The sequence below is a fragment of the Delphinus delphis genome, chromosome 11, assembly GCF_949987515.2.
Source record: "Delphinus delphis chromosome 11, mDelDel1.2, whole genome shotgun sequence".
In the NCBI taxonomy this organism is placed as follows: Eukaryota; Metazoa; Chordata; class Mammalia; order Artiodactyla; family Delphinidae; genus Delphinus; species Delphinus delphis.
The window spans coordinates 91,132,920-91,155,902 of NC_082693.1; the positions used below are offsets into that span (position 1 = coordinate 91,132,920).

At 47.4% G+C, this 22,983-nt stretch overlaps 1 protein-coding gene across 1 annotated transcript in view; it reads right to left on the bottom strand.

Annotated features, from left to right (window-relative positions):
- Positions 1–1,052, bottom strand: part of CACNG2 (calcium voltage-gated channel auxiliary subunit gamma 2) — a 120,014-nt gene extending 118,962 nt beyond the window's left edge. The window contains exon 1 of the mRNA XM_060023921.1: positions 263–1,052. Coding sequence (XP_059879904.1) covers positions 263–473 — 211 coding nt within the window. The 5' untranslated portion in view covers positions 474–1,052. The remainder of the gene's footprint in view (positions 1–262) is intronic.
- Between the last annotated feature and the right edge of the window lie 21,931 nt (positions 1,053–22,983).

A 22,983-nucleotide genomic window follows, 5' to 3' on the forward strand; every position in this document is an offset into this window, starting at 1 on the left:
CTTGTTGTTTTCATCATATCATAGATTATTTCAATGAAGAGGTTTGAAGGAAGGGGGGTGGTGGAGGCTTGAGGGTTGAGTATGGCTTTTGCTTATTGATTTTCTTTCCTCTGAAACTAACCCAACCAACCTTGATCTGTGGTGGAAGGAGTGAAGTAAGAAAATGGTGGAATGTAAAGGGAACTTATTTGGAGGCGGGTGGGGAGGGGGAGTGAGAAGAGGAGGGGGGGTGGAGAGGGGGAGGAGATGGGAAATCAAATACCTTCTAGGCAGCAGGTTCTCCATAATCCAGAATGGGTCATAACTTCCTCGTTCTTTTTGCTGGTTTCATTCTCACTGACACTTTTGGTCTTGCAAACCCCTCTGGAGTAGAGCCAATAGTCGGTTCCCACAGCTATGGTCATCAGACTGAAGGCAGCGAAAGCACCAACGGTGGTTAAAAGCATTTGAACACCTCGATCAAACAGCCCCATAATTCTTCATTATATAAACACCCAACCGACTTCTGGTTCTCGGGAGAGTGTGTGTGAGGGTGCGAGTACTAAAGCAAAAAAATAAAAATAATTCCACTACGAATATAATGGATATATGTGTTAATAGAGGATATGGAGAGATATAAAAAAAGGGAGGTAAGAAAGCTCACGGAAAAGAGTGTAAATTATAAAGATCACACGGGAAGAGAGGCTTGCCTTTTGAGATCAGAAACTGTTCCAGTTGCAGTGATTAAAAAAAAAAAAAAGGAAAAAATAAAAAGACACCCCCCACCCCCCCAAGTGAGATGCCTTAATCTCTTTTCCTAAAATTCTGGTCTCCAGTTTCCATATGTGATAGCTAATTTGGAGAGGGCTTCCACAGTGAACCAGGGATCAGCCGCATTCTCAACACAATCTCTCATGGTCGGGACCTAGACAGTTAGAGATTGTAAAAGCCGAGATGCAACCTTCCGTCTTCGCTCTCGGCTCTGCGGCCTGCGCCATGAAAATCCTTTGCTTCGCCAGTTCTCTTCCTTGGGGGGGTCTCGGGCGTTTTCGTTTCAGACCAGACTTCCCAGTATTCTGTAAGCCCTTGATTTCAGCTGAACAGGTGCGGGGGTCTCGCCTTCCATGGTTGTGCCCCGGCAGCGGCAGCTGCAGCAGTAGGGCGGGCAGGCGCGGCGGCGGCGGCGGCGGCAGGACGAGCAGCGGCGGCGGTTATTGTTGTTGGTGGCGGTGGTAGTGTTGGCGAAGTGGGGGAGGGAGGGGGTTTCTCCCAGAGAATCGAGGCGGGTTTCCCTCCCCCTATCTGCAAAGCTCCTGGAAACAAGGGAGCCGGCGTCTTGCTGCAGGATGGGCCGTCCGCCTGCCCCCTCCCACCCCACTCCCTGCCGGCTCGGGCCCCGGCGGAGGCGCTCCCACCTACTGCATTACCGGGTGGTGCTGAACTGGACAGCTCCCTGCGCCGCCCGCTTCGCGCGCTCCCCGGCTCCCCCGGCGGCCCGCCAGGAGGGGGGCGCGGGCCAGAGTCCTCCCTTCCCTCGGGGGCAGCAAGGCCAGGGCAGAGCGGGGGCTGCCTTTCCTCTTTTTACCCCTCTCCCAGATCCTGAAATGAGCGCTCTTCTGGGCTCCCGGAGCTTAGAGGAAGGCGTAGCTAGAGATAGCTCCGCTCCCTCTCCCTTTCCCTCTCCCTCTCTCTCTCTCTCTCACACTCTCTCCCCTTCCCTTCCCCCTCGCTGTTTCTTCCAGCTCAGCCTCCTTCTCATTCCATCTCTACGTGCCCAGAGCTTCAAATACAACCCTCCCATCACAATCAGACGGGCACAAAACTTGGACCAGCCGTTTCTTTGCCTGGAAGCCCTGAAAATATAACCTGGATGGGTAATTACAAACACGGTCTCTATGTGTTTTTTAAATCATCTTTTGCACTTTGCTGTTTGGGGGACCTGTTTTATTTTGTTGGCACGTTAGCTGTTCTCCTTTTGGTCGTTTCTGTCTCGTCTCTGTCTCTTTCTAGCTGACAGGGTGTGTATGTGTGTCTCTGTAGTTTTCCGTGAAATCCCAAATCTTGCTCCTACAAGCAGACATTTTGGAAAGACTATTCATGGAAAAGGGTGCAAAAGGGTGACTGGCGGCTGGGGCTTGGGCGATGAGTTTCATCTCAAGGATAAACTTGTTTGAGGGGAAGTGAGTGAAATGTGAGTCCTTCTAAGTTTCCCATGTCATTTGTGAACTGGATGGGAAGAGAGAAAAATCTCCCTGCTGTGAATAAGGAAACACATCATAACTCTCCGCTTTTCCTCAGCAGAATGGTTGTCTTGTGTTAATTACAGTGTCACCTCTTGTTTCTATATGTGCAACTTTTCCTTAAAGTGACCCCTGGAGAAAGAACCCCATCAGATTCCTGCTGCTACTGATTATATTTCTCTCTGATCAGTTTCCTAGTTAGGTGAGGGAGAGCACATGAGGCATGATGTAGGTGCACTGTTTTTGATTTTGGGTGGGGGGAGGAGCCTAGAGAGAGGTGTAAGTCTGATGGGTCAGTTGGGGGTTAGAGATGTTTCAATTTCATAGCTCAGCTATTCTATACTTTCTTCTTCCATTTTTGTCTGGAGATAATTTGCTTGACAATTTCTTAGTGATCTGGTGATTATCAAAGAGTATATAAAAGGTGACTGAATTCAAAACAGACTTTCTTTGGTATTGCCTAACGTCTTTCCCTTAGCTCAGAGTTGGTCTGAAGGTATGGCCAATACATTTTTTTTTTTTTTTGGTGTAGAAAAACTACCTGTTTCTCCATCCTCCTTGAAACTTCCTTCTCTTGCTCCCTTTTCCCTTCTCACAAAGGAAGGACTCTTGAGAGGGGTAATCGCTGTGCTCCTGGCACCTTGGAGAGGGTCCTGGTGTCCGGAGAATGCGACCAAGATTACAGCAACCTCTGCTAAGGTACCTTTAGGGTATATATAGCAAGAGCTGCTTTTGCGGACTGAGGATTTCTCCTGTTTGGTTTCTTGTCCTTTGAGGATGGGGATGGAAATTGGGATGGGAGAGGAACTGACATGCCGATCTCACTCAGCAGGGAGCCTAGCAAGTTCAGCCAGGGGTTCAGATGAGTGATTTTCTTGGCTCTCTTCCTTGAGAAAAAAGTGAGGGGCAAGCAGGAAGCCTTCTTAAACGGGACTTTTGGGGAGAGTCGAGAGAGGTTTGGGCGCAGCCACATGAGCCTGAGAAGCTTGCTCTCACTTACTCCTGTCACCTTGCTTGCCTTTGACCTGTCCAAGAAGTCCCTTCAGACTGGAGATAGAACCCTCCTTCTTAGCCCCCCATCCCTTTCAGACCAAGCCCTGAATCTTTTGCTCTAACAGAATCAGTAACAGAGGCTCAAAAGCTTCTGTTTGACTGCAGAAGCAGCTAACATCTCAGCCACTGACAGTGGCGGCAGCTTCAGCAGCATTTGATTAATCTTCTAGCCAGATAATCATTGAGTAAAGGAAAGTGGGTGCGGGGGCACGTAAGAGCTTTAGGTCGACGGTGTGGAGAGAACAGACACTTCTGGAGACAGAACAGGCCTGGGGACACAGCTTGCCTCTGTGCTGCTTGGTAACTGCAGGATTCAAACAAGTCGGCTTCCTAGAGCCTCAGTTTCACCACATGTAAAATGAGCGCATAGTACTGCCTCCCCCTTTCTGAAGTTGTTCCCAGTTGCTCCCTGCTTTTCACAGCTGCCACCCTGCTCAGATTCTACCATCCCTTTCGTAGCACTTTATTTTGTGCCTGTGTCAGCTCTCTCTGACCTGTGAGCCTTTTGAGGTCAATAGCTGTATCTTGTTCACCATTGTACCTTTGGGAGCTAGTGCAGGGCTTGATACATAACAGATACTTGATAAATAAAGGCTGAGTGATTCTAGTGAGTTTTAGATGGTGTACCTGGCACGTAGTAGGCACTCAGTAGATGTGCTTGCCTCTCGTTTCTCCTCCCCGCCATTTACATCCAGATTGGTTTCCAGCCTCTTCTTCCATCTAACTCGTGTACCACTCCCCTTTCCCCTCCCCAACCTAGCTCTACTCCTGCGGTCCCTTCTGCAGACCAGGCAAGGCTACCTGGGAAGACCTGGCTCGGTGCAAACCACATTAGATGCTTTGGAGCCACCAGGCACACACACTTAGCAGCTGCTGAATGGGTGCTCTTAGGGGAGCAGCTTTGGGAGTCTGCAGTTGGCGACTTGGTAAAGGCTTAGAGGAAATTAGCTGAAATGCCACAGGCCTATTTTGAGCTCCTTCTTTGATGGAGTGGAAATAACATGGGATTTGGGCACAGCAGACCTGGCCTTGGAGCACAAGGCTGCCATTTCCTCACTGTATGACCTTGGGCAGTCACTTAACCTCTCTGGAAATCTCTCTTCTTCTGTCAGGAGGGCCACTGGCAGAAGCCTTACAGTGTGGTTGTCAGTGTTATGTGTAAATAACCATGACAATAGCTAACATGCCAGGCACTGATCTAGGCTGAGTCCCACAACAATCCTATGAGGGAGGAACCGTTTTACAGATCAGGAACCTGAGTCACATAATGGTTTAAATATCTAGCCTAAGGTTGTGAGTGACAGTGAGTGAGTGGCAGAGCTCTAGCCCAGAAGCCCAACAAACAGCCCTAGGTCTTAACCTCTGTGCCTTGACCCAAGATAGAAGCTTTCTGAATAAGGATATCACACCAATGCTATTTGCTTCTCATCCACAGATTTGGCAAGGATTTAAGGGAGTAACTTCTAGGTTCCACATATTTTCACACAGATTGTTTTTTTAACATCTTTACTGGAGTATAATTGCTTTACAATGGTGTGTTAGTTTCTGCTGTATAACAAAGTGAATCAGTTATACATATACATATGTCCCCATATCTCTTCCCTTTTGCGTCTCCCTCCCTCCCACCCTCCCTATCCCCCCCCTCTAGGTGGTCACAAAGCACCGAGCTGATCTCCCTGTGCTATGCGGCTGCTTCCCACTAGCTGTCTATTTTACGTTTGTATATATGTCCATGCCATTCTCTCACTTTGTCCCAGCTTACCCTTCCCCCTCCCCATATCCTCAAGTCCATTCTCTAGTAGGTCTGTGTCTTTATTCCCGTCTTGCCCCTAGGTTCTTCATGACAATTTTATTTTTAGATTCCATATATATGTGTTAGCATATGATATTTGTTTTTCTCTTTCTGACTTACTTCACTTTGTATGACAGACTCTATGTCCATCCACTTCACTACAAATAATTCAATTTTGTTTATTTTTATGGCTGAGTAATATTCCATTATATATATGTGCCACATCTTTTTATCCATGCATCTGTTGATGGAGACTTAGGTTGCTTCCCTGTCCTGGCTATTGTAAATAGAGCTGCAATGAACATTCTGGTACATGACTCTTTTTGAAATATGGTTTTCTCAGGGTATGTGCCCAGTAGTCGGATTGCTGGGTCGTATGGTAGTTCTGTTTTTAGTTTTTTAAGGAACCTGCATACTGTTCTCCATAGTGGCTGTATCAATTTACGTTCCCACCAACAGTACGAGAGGGTTCCCTTTTCTCCACACCCTCTCCAGCATTTACTGTTGGTAGATTTTTTGATGATGGCCATTTTGACCAGTGTGAGATGATACCTCATTGTAGTTTTGATTTGCATTTCTCTAATGATTAGTGATGTTGAGCATCCTTTCATGTGTTTGTTGGCGATCTGTATATCTTCTTTGGAGAAATGTCTATTTAGGTCTTCTGCCCATTTTTGGATTGGGTTGTTTGTTTTTTTGATATTGAGCTGCATGAGCTGCTTGTAAATTTTGAAGATTAATCTTTTGTCAGTTGCTTCATTTGCAAATATTTTCTCCCATTCTGAGGGTTGTCTTTTGGTCTTGTTTATGGTTTCCTTTGCTGTGCAAAAGATTTAAGTTTCATTAGGTCCCATTTGTTTATTTTTGTTTTTATTCCATTTCTCTAGGAGGTGGGTCAAAAAGCATCTTGCTGTGATTTATGTCATAGAGTGTTCTGCCTATGTTTTCCTCTAAGAGTTTTACAGTGTCTGGCCTTACATTTAGGTCTTTAATCCATTTTGAGTTTATTTTTGTGTATGGTGTTAGGGAGTGTTCTAATTTCATTCTTTTACATGTAGCTGTCCAGTTTTCCCAGCACCACTTATTGAAGAGGCTGTCTTTTCTCCACTGTATATTCTTTCCTCCTTTATCAAAGATAAGGTGACCATATGTGCGTGGGTTTGTCTCTGGGCTTTCTATCCTGTTCCATTGATCTATATTTCTGTTTTTGTGCCAGTACCATACTGTCTTGATTACTGTAGCTTTGTAGTATAGTCTGAAGTCTGGGAACCTGATTCCTCCAGCTCCGTTTTTCTTTCTCAAGATTGCTTTGGCTATTCGGGGTCTTTTGTGTTTCCATACAAATTGTCACACAGGTTCTTACACTTACCATTCCAACAACACTGCAAATGCATATTACTATCTTATCCTATAGGTGAGGAAACAGAGGGTCAGAGAGGTCATAAATCAAGTCCCAAGGTCATATATCAAGTTAGGTGGAACAGCAGAGAATTGAACATTTTGCATTGAGTAATCAAGTTCTACTAGATCCAAGTTTCATAGTTTATTCATTTGTTCATCTAGTCATTCAACAAATCAAGCACCTGCTATGTGTCAGGTACACATAGTAGATTTCCTGGGGATGTTGAGTAGGAAAAACACGGTCCCTTCCTCCAAGGATCTGAAGACAATTAGAAGGAGGAGACAGGTGAGGAAGAGCCACATTAAAGTAAGGAGAATGTTAGGTGAGGGATGCTGTGGGGCCATGGACCAGGGAGACTAAACTCAAGCTAGGGTGTGAGGGACATCCTCCCGGAGGACAGGACATTTAAACTGAGATTAACTCAGATTCAGCTAGGCTAAGATGGGGGTGGGAGGGTGGAGGGGAGCTGAGAAGAGGAAGGGCATTCCAGACTGAGGGAACAGCCTGTGCAAAGGTGCAGAAGTGTGCACTGGAGGGAAAAGAGGATTGGCCAGTTTTAGGGAAAAGATGCTAAGCAATTTAAAGATAATGAGGGGGGGACTTCCCTGGTGATTCAGTGGTAAAGAATCCATCTTCCAGTGCAGGGGACACGGGTTCGATCCGTAGTCAGGGAACTAAGATCCCACATGCCGCAGGGCAACTAAGCCCGCGTGCCACAACTACTGAGCTCGCGCACCTCAATGAGAGAGCCAACGTGTCACAAACTACAGAGCCCATGCGCCACAACTAGAGAGAGAGAGAGAAAAACCAAAAACCAAAAACCAAAAACCAAAAAAACGTGTCACAACTAGAAAGAAGTCCGAGGACCGCAATGAAGAGACTGCTCGCCACAACCAAATATCCCGCGTGCCACAACTAAGACCTGACGCAGCCAAAAAAATAAGGAAAGTAAATAAATAAATAATAAATATTAAAAAATAAAAATAATGATGGGGAGTGTTTTAGGCTAAGAGCCTGGAGGCCATGGAAGGGAGGCTGAAGCATAAGAAGCCCCCCGGAGGAGGCTGGTGGGATAGGAAGTGTGAGAAGCAAACCCGGAGGCTGGAGACAGTAAGGCAGCTATGGCCGAGAGGCGAGCGAGAGACAATGGCGGGCTAGGCCAGTATGTGGCGATGGGGACGGAAAGAAATTGAGGGATTTGGGATATTGGGGAGAAAACGGATGAATATCGGTGTCCATGGCTGAGATACGTCGCTCTGAGGAAGAAGCAGGTTGCAGCATGAGTGGGCTGCGGGGAGCGGGGGAGACTGACAATTCTGCTTTGGCCACGTGCACTGTTTTGTTCCATGCTACTGCCTCTTCACTCCCTGCTCCCGGTCTATGTCTTCTCAGCATGTGAATGAATGAATCGGGAATGGCAATCATTCATTCAATTACATTCTATGCTCGCTAGAATAAAGCCTCAGGAAGGCAGGGATTTTGGTCTGCTGTGTTCTCGTGTTTCCAACACCTAGTGCCTAGCACGGAGCGGGCACCCTGTACAAACAAACTACTTTGTGGATATAAAAATCCAAAGGCAGGCCTGCTCTGTGCCAGGCGATGTGCTAAGGTGCTCGGGAGGCAGATGAGATGAAAATACCCAAATCAGGGCGATCGTCAAGCAGACAGCTAATTCCAGGGCACCGCGACCCAGGCCCAGGAAGACCTGGGGTGTCCGACGTTCCCTTCTGTGCGCTCCTGCAGCTCCCCTTCTCCTCTCGTCGTACTTCTCTCTGGGTTTGGAATTTCTGTTTAATGGCTGCCACACAGTGGGCCCAGAGTACACAACTGAGGAATAAATGAACAAAATGAAGACATGTGCCGTGAAAGCCCAGGGCAGGGAGCATTTATTTCTGTCTTGGAGTGTCCCAGAAGGCTTTGGTGACAAGCTCACCCTCAAAGGCCAGGAGAAAAGCTCACAACTGGTCAAGGAAGAGAGGAGGGCGTTGCAAAAACAGGGGAACAGCACGTGCAAATGCAGTGACCTGAAGTAGGATGAGGAATCTCAAGGAGGCTGGAATGACTGATGGGGATGGACAGGGAGGCTGGGGCTGAATCCAGAGAAACTGCTATGCGTGGGGTAACGAGCCATCCATTGGCATCACCGTCCTTGCCTGGCAGGAGCAATGAAGTGGGAAGAGAACAGGCCGTGGAGTCAGATGGACCTGGGTTTGAATCCCAGCTCTGCTGCTTACTCTCTGTGTGACCTTATCCCCTCTGAGCTTCCTCATCTGTAAATGGGGTGATAGGTGTCTCGATTGTTCCCACCTGAAGTTAAATCCTTTGCATTTGTTGCTCCCTCTGTTGGATGCTGTCCGCCCTGAAGGCTGGACCCCTAGCACATCATTCAAGTCTTAGCTGAAATATCACCCCCAGAGAGACATTGCTGGTCACACAATTTAAAATGTCACTCTATATGACATTGACCTGTTTTGTTTTCATCACCGTGCTTGTTGCAACTTGACATTCTCTTATTTATTATCTGAAGCCTGTCCCCAGCCGCCCACTTCCCCCCGGGTTGTTGGAGCACATGTGTGATACTCGAATGATACTCGTTCATTGCAGTATCCCCGATGCCTAGAAAGTGCTTGGAATATTGTAGGTGCTCAGTGAATGGTTTTTTTTTTTTTTTTTTTTTCTGTACGCGGGCCTCTCACTGCTGTGGCCTCTCCCGTTGCGGAGCACAGGCTCCGGACGCGCAGGCTCAGCGGCCATGGCTCACGGGCCCAGCCGCCCCGCGGTATGTGGGATCCTCCTGGACCAGGGCACGAACCCGTGTCCCCTGCATCGGCAGGCGGACTCTCAACCACTGCGCCACCAGGGAAGCCCAGTGAATGGTTTTTGAATGAACGAATAAGGTTAGGGTTGTGGGGATTAAACAAGATGTAAGCATTTGGAAAGTAGTAGGAGCAGGTGTCTAAAAGCCCCTGGAGCTTGGCAGGTGGGGGCGTGGCTGGGAAAGGTGAAGGTGCCCCAAGATGTTATCGAAGGACCGGGGGCAGACAAGAGATAAGGCAGTACCAGAGTCGGACCTGGGAGGCCAGCACTGGCCTGGTTTCCCCACGCTGCCCCTCCTGGGCCTGCTCTGCTCTCTTGTCCGCACATCCAGCCGCTGTGGATCGCCAGAAGCTTCCAGCCCGCCTTGCTGTTCAGCCCCACGCTGGGACATCTGCTGCAGAGATGCCCTGATGGGGGTGTCAGGCTCTGGAATGGGGAGGAAAGGAGATGCTAGGAGATAGCAGGCAGGTTTTACTCCTTGCAGAGCTGAGAGCAGCCGAGGAAGCCTCAGGGAGCCCCCGGTGTCGGCTGCTGGAGGGGCTGGGAGAGTGGAGCACGGCTGCCTGGTTAGTTCCGAGCCTGGTGAGAACCGGAAGCTGCAAATGCATGCATAGAGGTGCCCGTGACAAGGATCCCCACAGAGGGGTAGCTTCCCACTGGGACTTCTACCCCCAGTCTGAGCTCTGAATCTGTCTGATGCTTCTTCCCCCCCACCTCCCACCTCTGGGGTTGGTGTGGGATTTCACCAGGAACTGAGGTACAGCAAAGAAAATGATGATAGAAAATGGATAATAAAGTAATAGAGTAAAATACAGCGGTCACATAAAGATGCAGAGGAGAAGCAAGAAACAGAATGTTAAAGGGCAGGGGGAAAAGGTGATTTCCAGTGACTTTTAGGGGAGAAGGAATCCAACGGGGGATGGAGAAAGTGAGAGGAAGGTAGTGCACTTGGGTGAGTAAGTTTGGGAGGGGACAGAGAATGGGTCTTGAATGTCCTACTCGACCAGGCTCACCCACCTCTTAGCCTCTCCTCTTCCATGCTCTCCCTTCTTACCTCCATCTCCTGCAGTCAGACTCCTATTCTGGATCCCATGGCCCCCACGCCTACCCCAGTGTGCGGCGAGCCGTTTCTGACCGGCAGAATAACGAGCCGCCACACGCAAGATTCTTCTCGTATCACACTTTATTGGAGCACAGCTTGGTTGAAGAAAGATGGAAGGAAGACACCGCAATCCTATAGCAGTCTGCTTATATAGGGATTAAGAACATGTGTCGCTCTGTGATTGGCTTTTGCCGATGGTGCGACTTGTGAGCCAGCATCGGATAGGTCGCTACTTTACGCAAGCGCAGTGGCCACAGGAAGGATGACTCAGCTTATTTCAGCTTCCTGCCGCGTAGCAGTTAGCTGACCGCGCCCTACATCTCCCCCTTTTTTATTTATTAGAACACCAAGCAGAACATAGCCCGTACGAGGGCAGTTTTCTGTTGGCATGTCTGAGGCACCCTCCTGCGTGCAATGCCAACAAGGGCCGCAGGGTGCAAGGGCTGCCTCAGAATAATGGCTGATTCCCTATAGAGGTGCGATGGCGACAAGGCCTCTCTGTGCAAGGGCAATCAGGACAATGGATGACTCCCTATAGAGGTGCAATGGCAACAAGGCCTCTCTGTGCAAGGGCAATCATTTCAGGGCGGAGAGCCAGGCTGCGGGAGAATCTCCTTCATTAATAGCCAGAAGTGCCTGAGTGAGCAGGACCCTATCTCGATGTGCCCTAATGCGCACACGACAGACCAACCAGAGACACAGCATAATCCCAAATACACAGCAGACTCCAAAGATTCCTACCCCCACCCACTCCCCAAAGAAGGAAAAGGCAGAAGAGAGCCAAGAGGCAAAATCTCCAAAGGCAACGGGCTCCAGCCCGGCAGCACTCAGTTGCACAATCTGAATAATCCTTTGTGGAATTCCAACTAATACAAAGACTTCGATTAAGAATCATCAGGAACATCCAGCTCAGCATCTTCTCTGAAGTTTTCTTCAACAATTCTCGTCAGTCTTGATGGCACCCAGATCGGATCTTGATCCTGTGGGGAGACACAAAGAGATCCCCTGGATCGAGTAATAACACGATCCGGGCCCTTCCATTGATTGGACAACACATCTTTCCACATCACTTTGCCATAATTTTTATGGTTTGTTGCCACATGGCGTTCAGCAGAGGTTTCTTTATCATTATTTAAATGTTCGTTCACAATAGGCTTTCATTAGTTTACTAAGTGGTGTATGCCTCTTAATCTTAAACTACACCACAGAACCATCCTGCCCCGCCACCTTCAAATTAATATGATCGTTGTTCTCAGTCTTGACTCCTTCCTTGGGCTTTTCGTCGGCCATGGCCTTGTGGATTATAGGGCAAGCCTGTAATATGAATCACCTGCATTTTTTTGACAAAAAAGAGCAAAGCTTTTGGAATGCCTCTGGGGTCAATTGGCGTGGGGAATTAAGATCAGGATTTCCCTCTAATCAATTTTTTGAGGTACTATCTTATTCCTATGTACAGTAGCTCCTAAAAAATTTACAACATCTCCCTTCTGTATTCCCTCGGGAGCAAGAAACAATCCCCCATTCCCTAAATATTTAATCAAAACGCCTAAGGCCTGTTCAAGCAACTCCATACAAGGGGCTTTATCTCGACTATTCAAAGGAATAGAAAAGAAACAATCTTTACGCCATTTCCCTAATTTTTTCTTAATTATTCCAGGGTGACTAGGAGGGTTCTAAATGCCCTACTTGTAGCTGCTCATCCACTAGTTTGGATGCCGCCTCCAGCTTTTCCTTTGACAAAGGCCACTGAGGTACCCACACAGGTGTTGTGGTCCTCCATGTAATAGGAATCATAAATTCAGTGACCCTTGAGAAAAACCCAAGTCTCGGCGGTTTAAATTTCCGCGGGCTTCTATAGGGGCGGTCATGCCTTGTAACTTACGTCTTATCCCTCTATTAGATATCAGGGGCGGAAGCTCTAGCCTCCGCAGGATTAAAATATGGTGGGCTAGCGAGTGGCGGCATGTACCAATGCCCATACCGCTCTTGTTCATATGCCGCGGCCGCTCCTTCTAAATCTTCCTCCTCTCTAGGATTTAATTCATCTTGAAACAAATATAATTCCTTAAACTCATCTAGGATTGGATATAATCCTGGCACCGTTTCTTGCTTTTCCTTTTGTTTTCTTTTTTCTCTTTTCATAATTTCAGGCCTGTCTACCGTAGTCCCTGTTTGTTCATTCTCTGATGCGCTATCTTGACACATGCTAAGAGCCTTGCGTCCTCGTTGAATAATTTCTTCACATTTTCCTTCCTTTAGGCAAGAAAGTATCATGCTCCACAAGGGGAGAGCGCCTCGAGAAAGTTCTCCCCTTGTGTTACACTCCTCTAGGTCTTTTCCGAGTTTTTCCCATGACGGAACAGTCAAGCTGCCTGATACCCCAAACCACGGCGCGGCATTTTCGATATCTTGTAGCAGCCTACTTATGGTTTTATGAGAGAGCTTTAGCCCTCGGTCCCTTAAAAGGGCTTGAATAGGCTCATGAAAATCAGTTGTAGGCTCCGTGGACGAACTATTCCCAAAAATGCTTGACTTATCTATCGGCCAGGGAAGACACACTCGATCGGGCTGGTGGCACCGTAGCCACAAGCAAACGAAAAATATGAGAAACACTAAAAGGACAAAAGCGAAAGTAAAAACTTCAGGCTCCAAACCCCCGAAAAACATACCTGACTGGACTACTCACCGACGGTTACCACTCCGTGTGTCGAGTTCTGAATCGGTCCTCCATGCAGGGCGCGAAGTTCCCGGGTTTCGGCACCACTTGCGGCGAGCCGTTTCTGACCGGCAGAATAACGAGCCGCCACACGCAAGATTCTTCTCGTATCACACTTTATTGGAGCACAGCTTGGTTGAAGAAAGATGGAAGGAAGACACCGCAATCCTATAGCAGTCTGCTTATATAGGGATTAAGAACATGTGTCGCTCTGTGATTGGCTTTCGCCGGTGGTGCGACTTGTGAGCCAGCATCGGATAGGTCGCTACTTTACGCAAGCGCAGTGGCCACAGGAAGGATGACTCAGCTTATTTCAGCTTCCTGCCGCGTAGCAGTTAGCTGACCGCGCCCTACACCAGTGCCTTTGCATAACACTTCCTCTGCCTGGGGTGCTCATCTTCTGGCAGCTGGTTCAATCCTTTATTTCCGCAGCGGTCTGCTCAACTGACCACCTGATATAAAAGCCCACCTGCCCCTCTTCCATCATCCTCATTCCTTACCTGTATAATTTCTCTCCTTAACCCTTTGCAGCACCTCTCACCTCACATACGTATTTGTTTTCTTATTTATAGTGTAAAGGTAGGGGCTTAGTTGTGTTGCATTATATTCCCTGCCTCTCACGTGGGGTCTGGCACATAGTAGGTGCTCACCAAATATGTGTGGACTGCACAGTAAAAATCCCTGGGTCAGTAGGGAGCAACTGGAAGCTCAAGCAGGCTAGAGGAGTAAGGAAATGGGGACCATCTGATTGGGACATCCCGGGAGAGCTGGCCTGGAACTCTGCACGGGGTTGTCGACAGTATCTTCAGAAGAAGATGCTGGAGGTTTCTGAGAAGAATAGGGGGCGTTTCAGAGGTTTCTGGACGATGTGGAACCTGGGGAGGTGACCCACAGGAAAGAAAAGGGAGGGCAGTCCTCTCCATGTGGATTTCAGGCAGATGGAGGCATTGCTGAGGCGGCAGGGTTGGGCCACAGGGGATCAGGTGCCAGTTCTGCTGCCTCCTAGCAGTGTGGCTTCGGGCAAGTGACCAAACATTCCCAGTTCTCAGCCGGCCTGTCTGGAAAATGGGGAAGCATGCTTGCCTCGAGATGCTGTTCTGATAATGAAATGAAATAAAAGGCGTTTGCAGTGCCTCCTCCATAGTCAGCCCTAAATAAATGTTAGCGACATGTTGAGCTCCTGTGAGTGTCATGCGCTTTGAATAAACTGCAAAATGAAAAGGATGTTGCTCAGAAGCAATCAGCAGAGTGGAGAGAGGCCTGCAAGTGGAGGGAGGGCAGGGAATGCCCTCCGGGTACTCAGCAAGGGCTTCCAGGAGGTGGTGAGAGCTGAGCTGGGTCTTAAAGGAGAAGCAGAAGACAAGGAGCAGAGAAGACCAGGAAGGGTTTTCTAGGCAGAGGGAACAGTAGATGCAAAGATAGGGGATGTGAACATTCACTCAGCAAAAGTTTGTTGAGTACCTATTATGTGTCAAGGCACATCAGTGAACAAAACCAGTGCCACCAGGATCACACATGCACGGGAGGCAGACATCAAGTCATTGATTACACAATTGATTGTTAATTGCAATCACAGTGCACTTCTGGGAGCTACAGGTGATTCTGTTTTGCCAACGTGCCTGGAGGAACTGGCAGAGATCAGGCTGGAAAGGGAGGTGGGGCAGGTCAGGGAGGACCTTGCACCAGGCACAGTAGCTACTGTGTGCCAAGCCCTGTGCGATGGATACAAAGATGAACAAAACCAAGTCTGCTATTGGCAGGAACCAAAGACTGAATGTGGAGTGATAGAGGGAGGGCCGTGGTATGACAGGAGCACAGCATGGACAGGGAAGGCAGGGAAGACTTCCCGGAGGAAGTGACCTTTGCCTCTTCAATTGAATAGCAGTCCCAAAGCTCACGATCCTGGCTTTCAGGATTCAGCCTTCCCTACCTTGCAGGCTTAAAGGGGCATTAGTCGTACCCGAGGGTGGCTCAATAGCAAAGTGTTCTGAGCCTGGCAGAGTTCCTTCTCTAGGCCTGGGATGCAAGTGAAGGAGCTGTTGGCATCATATGGAGGTATAGACCCAAAGACCAGAATGTGGGAAGAACCGACAGGCTGACCATGGGGCCAGGGGCTCTAGCAATCCTGGCTCCACACCTCCCTCCTAAGCTATGTGAGCTCAGGACAGGTTACTGACCTCTCCGTGCCTCCATTTACTCATCTGTAAAATGGACGTCATGGTGGCTTCGTGGGGCTGTCGAAGTCACGAGGACTGAGTTGGGTGGAGGAGTCTCTCCTCTCCTAAGTTTTCATTACAAGTGATTTGTTAATATGTTCTGCTAAGTACACCACCAATTCCATAAATGTGGCTGGCCCGGCTCCTTATGGAAGTGGTCAAAACAGCTGAAGGGGCTCCGTGGTGGGTGGGGAGGGTAGCCAGGTTCTGAGCATCTGCAGGATGGGGCCCAGCACCGTGCCCTGCTTTGGCCAGGCCTGATGAGGGTGGACGATGACCCTGTCTACTGACCCCTGATGGGTTCTGCAGGATACCAAGTTCCTCTTCTCCTAACATAGATTCCTCTTCAACAACCCGTGGGTGCCTGAATACCCCCTCAGGGGCAGTTGGAGTCTCTTGCACTTTTGTGGGCTATCTATGATCTAAGCCTAGTAACTCACTAGGCACCAACCGGTCAGCCCACCCCGAGGGCCTTCTTGGAATTCAGTGTCTCCCAGGTGGATGTGGGGCTTCCTAAGGCCTGAATGGAGCCCTGCCCCCAGACCCAGCCAGGCTTGGTGCACTAACTGGGCTCCCTCAACCTCCTTCCTTGGGCCTCGCCCTCCTGTGACTCAAATGTTGTTTCATGTCTTTCCTGATAAGCCCTGAGTTCTGAGAGGCTGGGTCCTTGTCTCTCGTGTTCCTCGTCGTGTCCTTTGCATCTTAGCACAGAACAGGCCCTCGATACACATTCATGGATAAATGGACTGGGGTGAGCGGAACGAGAGGGAAGAGGAGAAAAAGTCATAATATTTGTTTTAATGACGGGACTCCTGCTGGCCACCCACTCCCCGTGACATTTGCAGGTAACTTTCACATCGTCTGAACTCAGGTAAATCCTCCCAGCCAGCCCTCGAGGGAAGTTCTGTCACGGCTCTCATTTCACAGATGGAGAACCCAAGGCACAGAGAGGTTAAGCACTCTGCCCTAGGCTGCACAGCTCATAGGGGCCAAAGTCAGTTCCAGCCCTGAGGCTCTCATGCCCTAGAGTCCCATATTGGCCGATTGCCTATCATGTGCCAGGGCCCTTTCTCCTTTAATGCTGCAGAAACCTTGGGGAAACTGGGGCTCAGGGAGGTTAAACATGCCAAGTCAAACAGCCAGCAAACAGCAGGTTCACAGTTTGCACACAGCTCTGCCTGCCTGCACAGCCTCGGCCAGTAGGTAATCAGGACCCCAGAGTGGGGAGAGTCTCTGTGGGTCAGCTGCCTTCTCCCTTCTGCTTGAGACTCAGTGACAAATAGATATCTACTGAGCTCTTGTCTTCTTTCTGTTCCCACAGGGGGCTTCGGGGCTCACACCTAGGCCCGCCCCCTCCACCAAGGGGATTATATTTAGCTGTGGAAGCCAAACTGAATGGTTAGTGGAAAGAATGTGGAGTCTGGAGTGAGAAGACTGGGTTAGAGTCCCAGAGACCCCGGGGAAGGTGCTTCGCCCCCGGAGCCTCAATTTCTTCATCTGGGAAATGGGAAAATTAATATTGATGCCCTCAGTAGAGTATGGGTTACTTTATATCGAGCACCCAGGACTGTGGGGTACATAGATACTCAGAAAAGGTGTGAGGTCGTAGCATCTCCCTGCTTAGAACCTGTACCGGAATCTACACGCGGTTTGTGAGACCTGGTCCTGGGTCCTCCAATCTCACCCATTGTTTCACCCTCTCCCACTCCTCTGTCCTGCTCTCCCCATCTCCACATACACACTGTTCCAGCCACACTCCTTTTCTTTCTCTGGACAAGCCATGCTCTCTTGTGCTATCCATTCTCCCCTGTTTTCCTCTGTGAGGCACCCTTTCTTCATTCTGCTTTATCCTTCAAATAACAACACTCATGGGATTCTCTCTGAGTCAGCTGCAATAGCTCTAATTCATTCTTTTAATGGCAGCATAATATTTCATAGTGAATAATTACTGTTATTTCTTCATCCAGCCCTCTACTGACAGGCATTCACTTTATTTCTTGGTCCTACCCCTGCTTCCACTATAACAGTGCTGCAGTAAACATCCTTGTACATACATCCTTTCCAATGGCATTTTTATTTCTATGGATTGGGTCCCCAGGAGTGGGATTGCTCAGTTGAAGGGTATATGTATTTTAAAATTTCAGTCAGTGTTGCCAGTTGGCTTTCCAAAAATGCTGCAACGAGTCACATTTTCTCCAACAATTCATGAGTCTACTATTTCCCCACATCTACTCCAGCAATAGGTGTTAGTATTATTTCTAGTTTTTGCCAGTTTGATGGGGATAAAATTAAATCTCATAGTTACTTTAATTTCAAGTTCCTCTACAACTAGTGAGCTTGTGCACTTTCCTCGTATCCTTGGGCCATTTGGATTTGCACCGTGTCCTGCCTAGTCTTATCCTTTGCTTGACTCCAATCCTCTTCATTCAATTGTTATTCATTTGTAAGAGCTCTTTGCATATGATAGATATTAACCTTTTCTTTGACATCCGTGTTGCAAATAATTTCATAATCAAATTTTTTGTTTTTATGTTGACTTTGTGAATGATGTCTGTTGCCATGAAAGTAATTTTGTGGAGTAAAATGTCTTTCTTTTTAAATATGATTTTCTTGTTTTTTTAATGCTCGAGACTGCTCTTGTCATCTTTGCATTTTCTCTCAAGGTATTTTTTCTTATTATTATTTGGCTGTCAACTCTTTAATCCACCTGGGGTTTATTTATGTATATAACGTAAAATCAGGTTTCAACTTTCTTATAAAAGCTAGCTGTTTTGTAAGTTTCATTAATTAAACCATTACTCCTTTTTCAACTGCACTGAAATGCCATCTCTGCCACATATTGGATTCTCACGGCTATGTTGATCTAGTTCTGATCTCGCTGTTCTGTTCCACTGATCTGTGTATCACTTCCTTGCCAGCAGCATTTGGATTTGATTATAGAGGCCTTAATATGTTCTGATCTCTAATAAGCCAAGTTCTTCCCCAATATTCTTCTCTTCCATATGATCTGGTTATTGCTGTGCCTTCATTCTTCTACACAAACTTAGAAATTATTTTATTCAGTGGTGTCTTAGTCACCACTGGATCTCAGCAACTTACATGGAGTCAAACATTCAATTGGAGAAAGGAGGTATTTGTTGAATGTTGTTGCTGTTCTTTTCCTTTCCTAATGTGTCCTATCTCTCTTCCGCCAGGACTAGAAGAGGTATCGAATAGTAGTATTCAGACCAAGAGTAGTTAACATGAAAATGTGTACGGAGTGGACAAGTATAACTAAATAGAGAAAGCTTCAGAGATATTGAGACACTGGAAGGTTGTCATATTTGAGACCCTTGAAGCAAAGAGGTAAGTCATTCCTGTATTCAACACCGATTTCTTGAACACCTATTGTATACTAGACCTTATTTTAGGTTTGGGGATATAGTGGTGGCCAAAGCCAAGACAAACTTGATTTTTAAGGTGTGACAATGGTATTTTGTTCATTATTTTTTAGTGTGATCATGATATTGTGGTTATGCTTAAAGAGTCCTGGTCTTTTAGAGATAATATTGAAACATTTACAGTTAAAATTATATAAAGTCTAGAGTTTGTTTCTAAATAAGCTAGGGGTGGGAGAAAAGGATGGAAATATAGATGAAACAAGATTGGCTGTGAATTAATAATTATAGAAGCTCAGTGATGGTTTAATAAGGATTTATTATACTATTCTCTCTACTTTTATTTATATTTGAAATATTCCATAATAAAAAGTTTTAAAAATGCATTCAGAACTTACTGTTTTAGGCATTGTCCTCATTGCCTTATGTCTATTAATTCATCACATCCTCAAAATAGCCCTGTCTTAGATCAGCTTGAGCTGCTATAGCAAAATACCATGAACTGGGTGGCTTAAACAACAGACGTTTATTTCTCACAAATTCAGGAGGCTGCGAAGTTCAAGATCAAGGTGCCGGCATATTTGGTTCCTGGTGAGAGCCCTGTCTTGGAGACGGCCACCTTTTCACTGTGGTCTCACAATGCAGAGAGAGAGAGACAGGGTGGGAAGTGGGCTCTGATCTGGGACAATAAAGATACACACACACACACACACACACACACACACACACACACACATACACACATATCATTATTTCATACATCAGGAAGGGCTATGGAAGATATAAAATAGGATTGTAGGGGAGAGAAAGACCGTTAGTGGGTGAAGGTGGGACTGAGGATACAGGGGGTGGGGACCTCCTTCAGTGAGGGTGAAGATGGGGAGGCTGCGTGGAGATCTGGGCCAGGTGTTCAAGCAGAGGGACTGGCAAATGCAAAGACTCTGAGATCAAAATAGGTTGGTGGGGCCGGAGCCCACCCAATGAGGACAAGTGCCGTATAAGCAAAGTGGCGGACCAGGTCTTACTGCAGACGGTAGTATAACAACGTTTACAGGTTCAAACAAAAGAACTAAGATATCTCAGGAAGATCAAAATGATTTATTGGATTTATTAGCTCAATGATCATTTAAATACATTTTCCCACATTTTGCCGTGCTAAGTTCATCTATAACAGGGGAATAATTTAATTCCAAAGGCAAATTAACCGCTCTTTGCCTTGTCCCAAAGTCACCCATTTTTGATATTTTTTTGCATAACTTGATTCAATTTATTCTGCTCTTGCCACATTTTCTCCAGCTCCTACACACTTTTTTGGATGGTTATAACATTATTATCTTATTATTAGTTGCTAACTGGGGAAAATTCACTTTTCCAATTGATCTATGCTGCTTATAAAATGCCAAATCAACCGGGAGCAGAGGAAGCAAGTGGTTAGTGACTTCTGACAGCCAGTGTAGACAGAAAACTGTGTGTTTTCTGGGGACCAGGGTGGACCAGGCATCGATGACCTCTGATAAGTTGAATTTACCCATGGTCCAAAGGTCCAAGTGTCAGAGGAACATCCACAATGCAGATTCTCAAAGGCGCAGGTGGTGCATCAAACTGCTTGCGTCAGACTCGCGTTGTGTGTGCTTAATATTTTGCATGGTCCCTCCTCGTTTGTATTTGTAGTATCTGACAATGTCAGGGTCAATGGATTCTGTAGATAAAATGCACCCAAGCACAGTGTTTCCCTTGAACAAAGGCTGGTGATACAAGCACATTGGTAGTGTAGCCTTCACCGACCACAAGAAAGGCGGAGAGGGAAATGGACAAGAGCTGTCTGCTGGGAGCTCTGAGGGAATGTTTCCTGGCGTTGGAAGAAAGCACGCTGGAGGAACTTCAGGAGGGATGAGGGAGGCAGAAGGGAATGGAAAGGTGGATTTTATGAACTATCCCTGCAGGTGATGTGTCCCTTTATAGTGTTTGAGAAACATAATCAAGGCGCTTAAGTCCTCATGAGCTTTTGGTTGTTGGATTGATTCTTTGACTCTAACACCTCTTTGTGGCCTGGACCACATGGGTCACGGCTTTAACAAGGCTACAGGGCTCAAAGGAGAGTATGCTAGCGGAAGCTGCTCTGAAAAGATGGTAGATTGGCCAAAGATTTGGTGAAAGGTCGTGACAAACTATAAATTTGTCTTTTGGTTTTGGGTGTTAGGCAAAAAAGCCAGAAGGAATAAACAGCTCCTGATGGAGAGTCAAGAGACCTATATATTTGTCTTTGCTTCACTAGATGGTTCCTTCCTTCATTTAATAGATAATTGAGCGAGTGGTGCTGTCTGCCAGGTCTGAGCTAGGTGCTAGACATATAAAGATAAATTGTTCATCTTTGTGGGTAATTTCAAGCTGCGGTGTTTTTGGTTTTTTTTTTTTTTTTTTTTTTTTTGGCTGTGCCAATGCAGCATGTGGAGATCTTAGTTCCCCAACCAGGGATCAAACTGGTGTCCCCTGCCGTGGAAGCACAGAGTCTTAACCCCTAGACTGCCAGGGCGGATAGGAGCTTAACAGACAGGGATGAAAGGAAGCGGGTGTTAGGCAGAGACATAGAGGCTGAAAATGGCAAGGAGCCTTCCAAAACCAGAAAGCAGATTGATGACCTCAAATCTAAGATATGTCTGGTTGGGAAAAACATGTGATCAATTTCCCTATTGTTGCCATTAAGGATGTCTCCATTTTAAATGATTATAAATAACACTGAGGTGAACATCTTAGTGCATAAATGGTTTCTGGGTTTTGTCTTAGGGTAGATTCCTAGAAGTGAAAATCACAGTGAATTTCAGTGGGAGAGAAACCTGGTAGGCTCTGCCCTGCGACTCTGGCCAAATCACTGGTCCTTCTGGGTTTCTGTTTCCCCATCTCTCAGAACATAGAGCCCAGGAGCAAAAACGGCTTTCTAGCTCTCTCATTCAGACTTCTAATGGCATCCCCATGCATGTCATGGTGAAAACGGTCTGGAGGGAAGGAGGGAGGGGGAGGCAGAAAGCCTCTCATCAGGCCCTGGACCTTAGCAGCAGGTGGCCACTGACTTCATCTGTGCTCATTCGTCCATCCACAAACATTTAAAAAAAAATTTTGTTTTGGCCATGTTGCGAGGCATGTGGGAACTCCTGACCAGGGATCGAAACTACGTCCCCTGCAGTGGAAGCACGGAGTCCTAACCACTGGACCACCAGGGAAGCCCTGCAACAAACATTCACATAAGCACTTACCACGTGCCGGGCATGCGCTCTGGAGCCATGTACTGACTCTGCTCGGTCTGTTCCCATATTTCGCTTCCTCATAGTGAATTCTATGGAACCGGATGTTAACCAGGGTGTCAAAATGAACATGACAGCAGGAGGGTTCTGTGGCAGATCAAGTTCAAGAACCTGCATTAAAGGGCACTGGACAGGCTCCAAGGGCTGCAGGACTCTTTCCCCTGAAGCTCTCCAAGAGAAGGATGTGGAATGTGGGTGTCAGTGTCATGTGACCACAGGACTCTTTGTTGAAACATCTGGGGCTTCCGTAACGTCTCCCGAATACACATTTTCCTCTCCATCCTGCTGCCACCATCTGTCGTGGGCATCTCCCTGCCTTGCTGGTTGCCATAGCCCCGTTCCTGGTCTGAAGCCCACCTCCAGGGGAAGCAGAGTCAGGATTCCGAAACTCATGTCCTTCGCTTGAGCCATACACTGTCCCTCCGTGCAGGAAACGTAGAGAAGCCACATTCTCTGGGCTGTTCCCCCCACACCAGCCGGAGCTTAAGGGGGCTTCCTTGGAGTAAGCAGGCCGGTCTGAGTCTGGGATCACCGTGCCCTAAGTGGTGTGACCTTGGCAAAGTTGCATCACTCACCAGGTCTCAGTTTGCCCATCTGTCAAATGGAGGGGACTGTGCCTTTTCCTTCAGAGTGGTGCTGTTGCAGGGATAGAATGAGAGAAAGCATAGATAGCACTTAGCAGGGCAAATGGTAATCATAATCATCATTATCACCTCATTTAATAACAACGCTTACAACTGGGGATACAAGGGACCCCAAAGACACTCCCTGGTGTCTTTGATCTCAAACTTGGAATAGTTATGTCATCCCTCTCTCTCGCCCTCACAGGCCAGGTCCACACTTGGGGGCATTTTCTTGACATCATGAAAGGTACAGTGCGGTAGCTCCCTGGGGTTTGCAGAGCACTAATGGCTGGCACAGGTGTAGCATTTCACAGCGTACAAAGTCCTTTATTCTACAAGGTACATATCTCTCCCTCACACCCCTCTC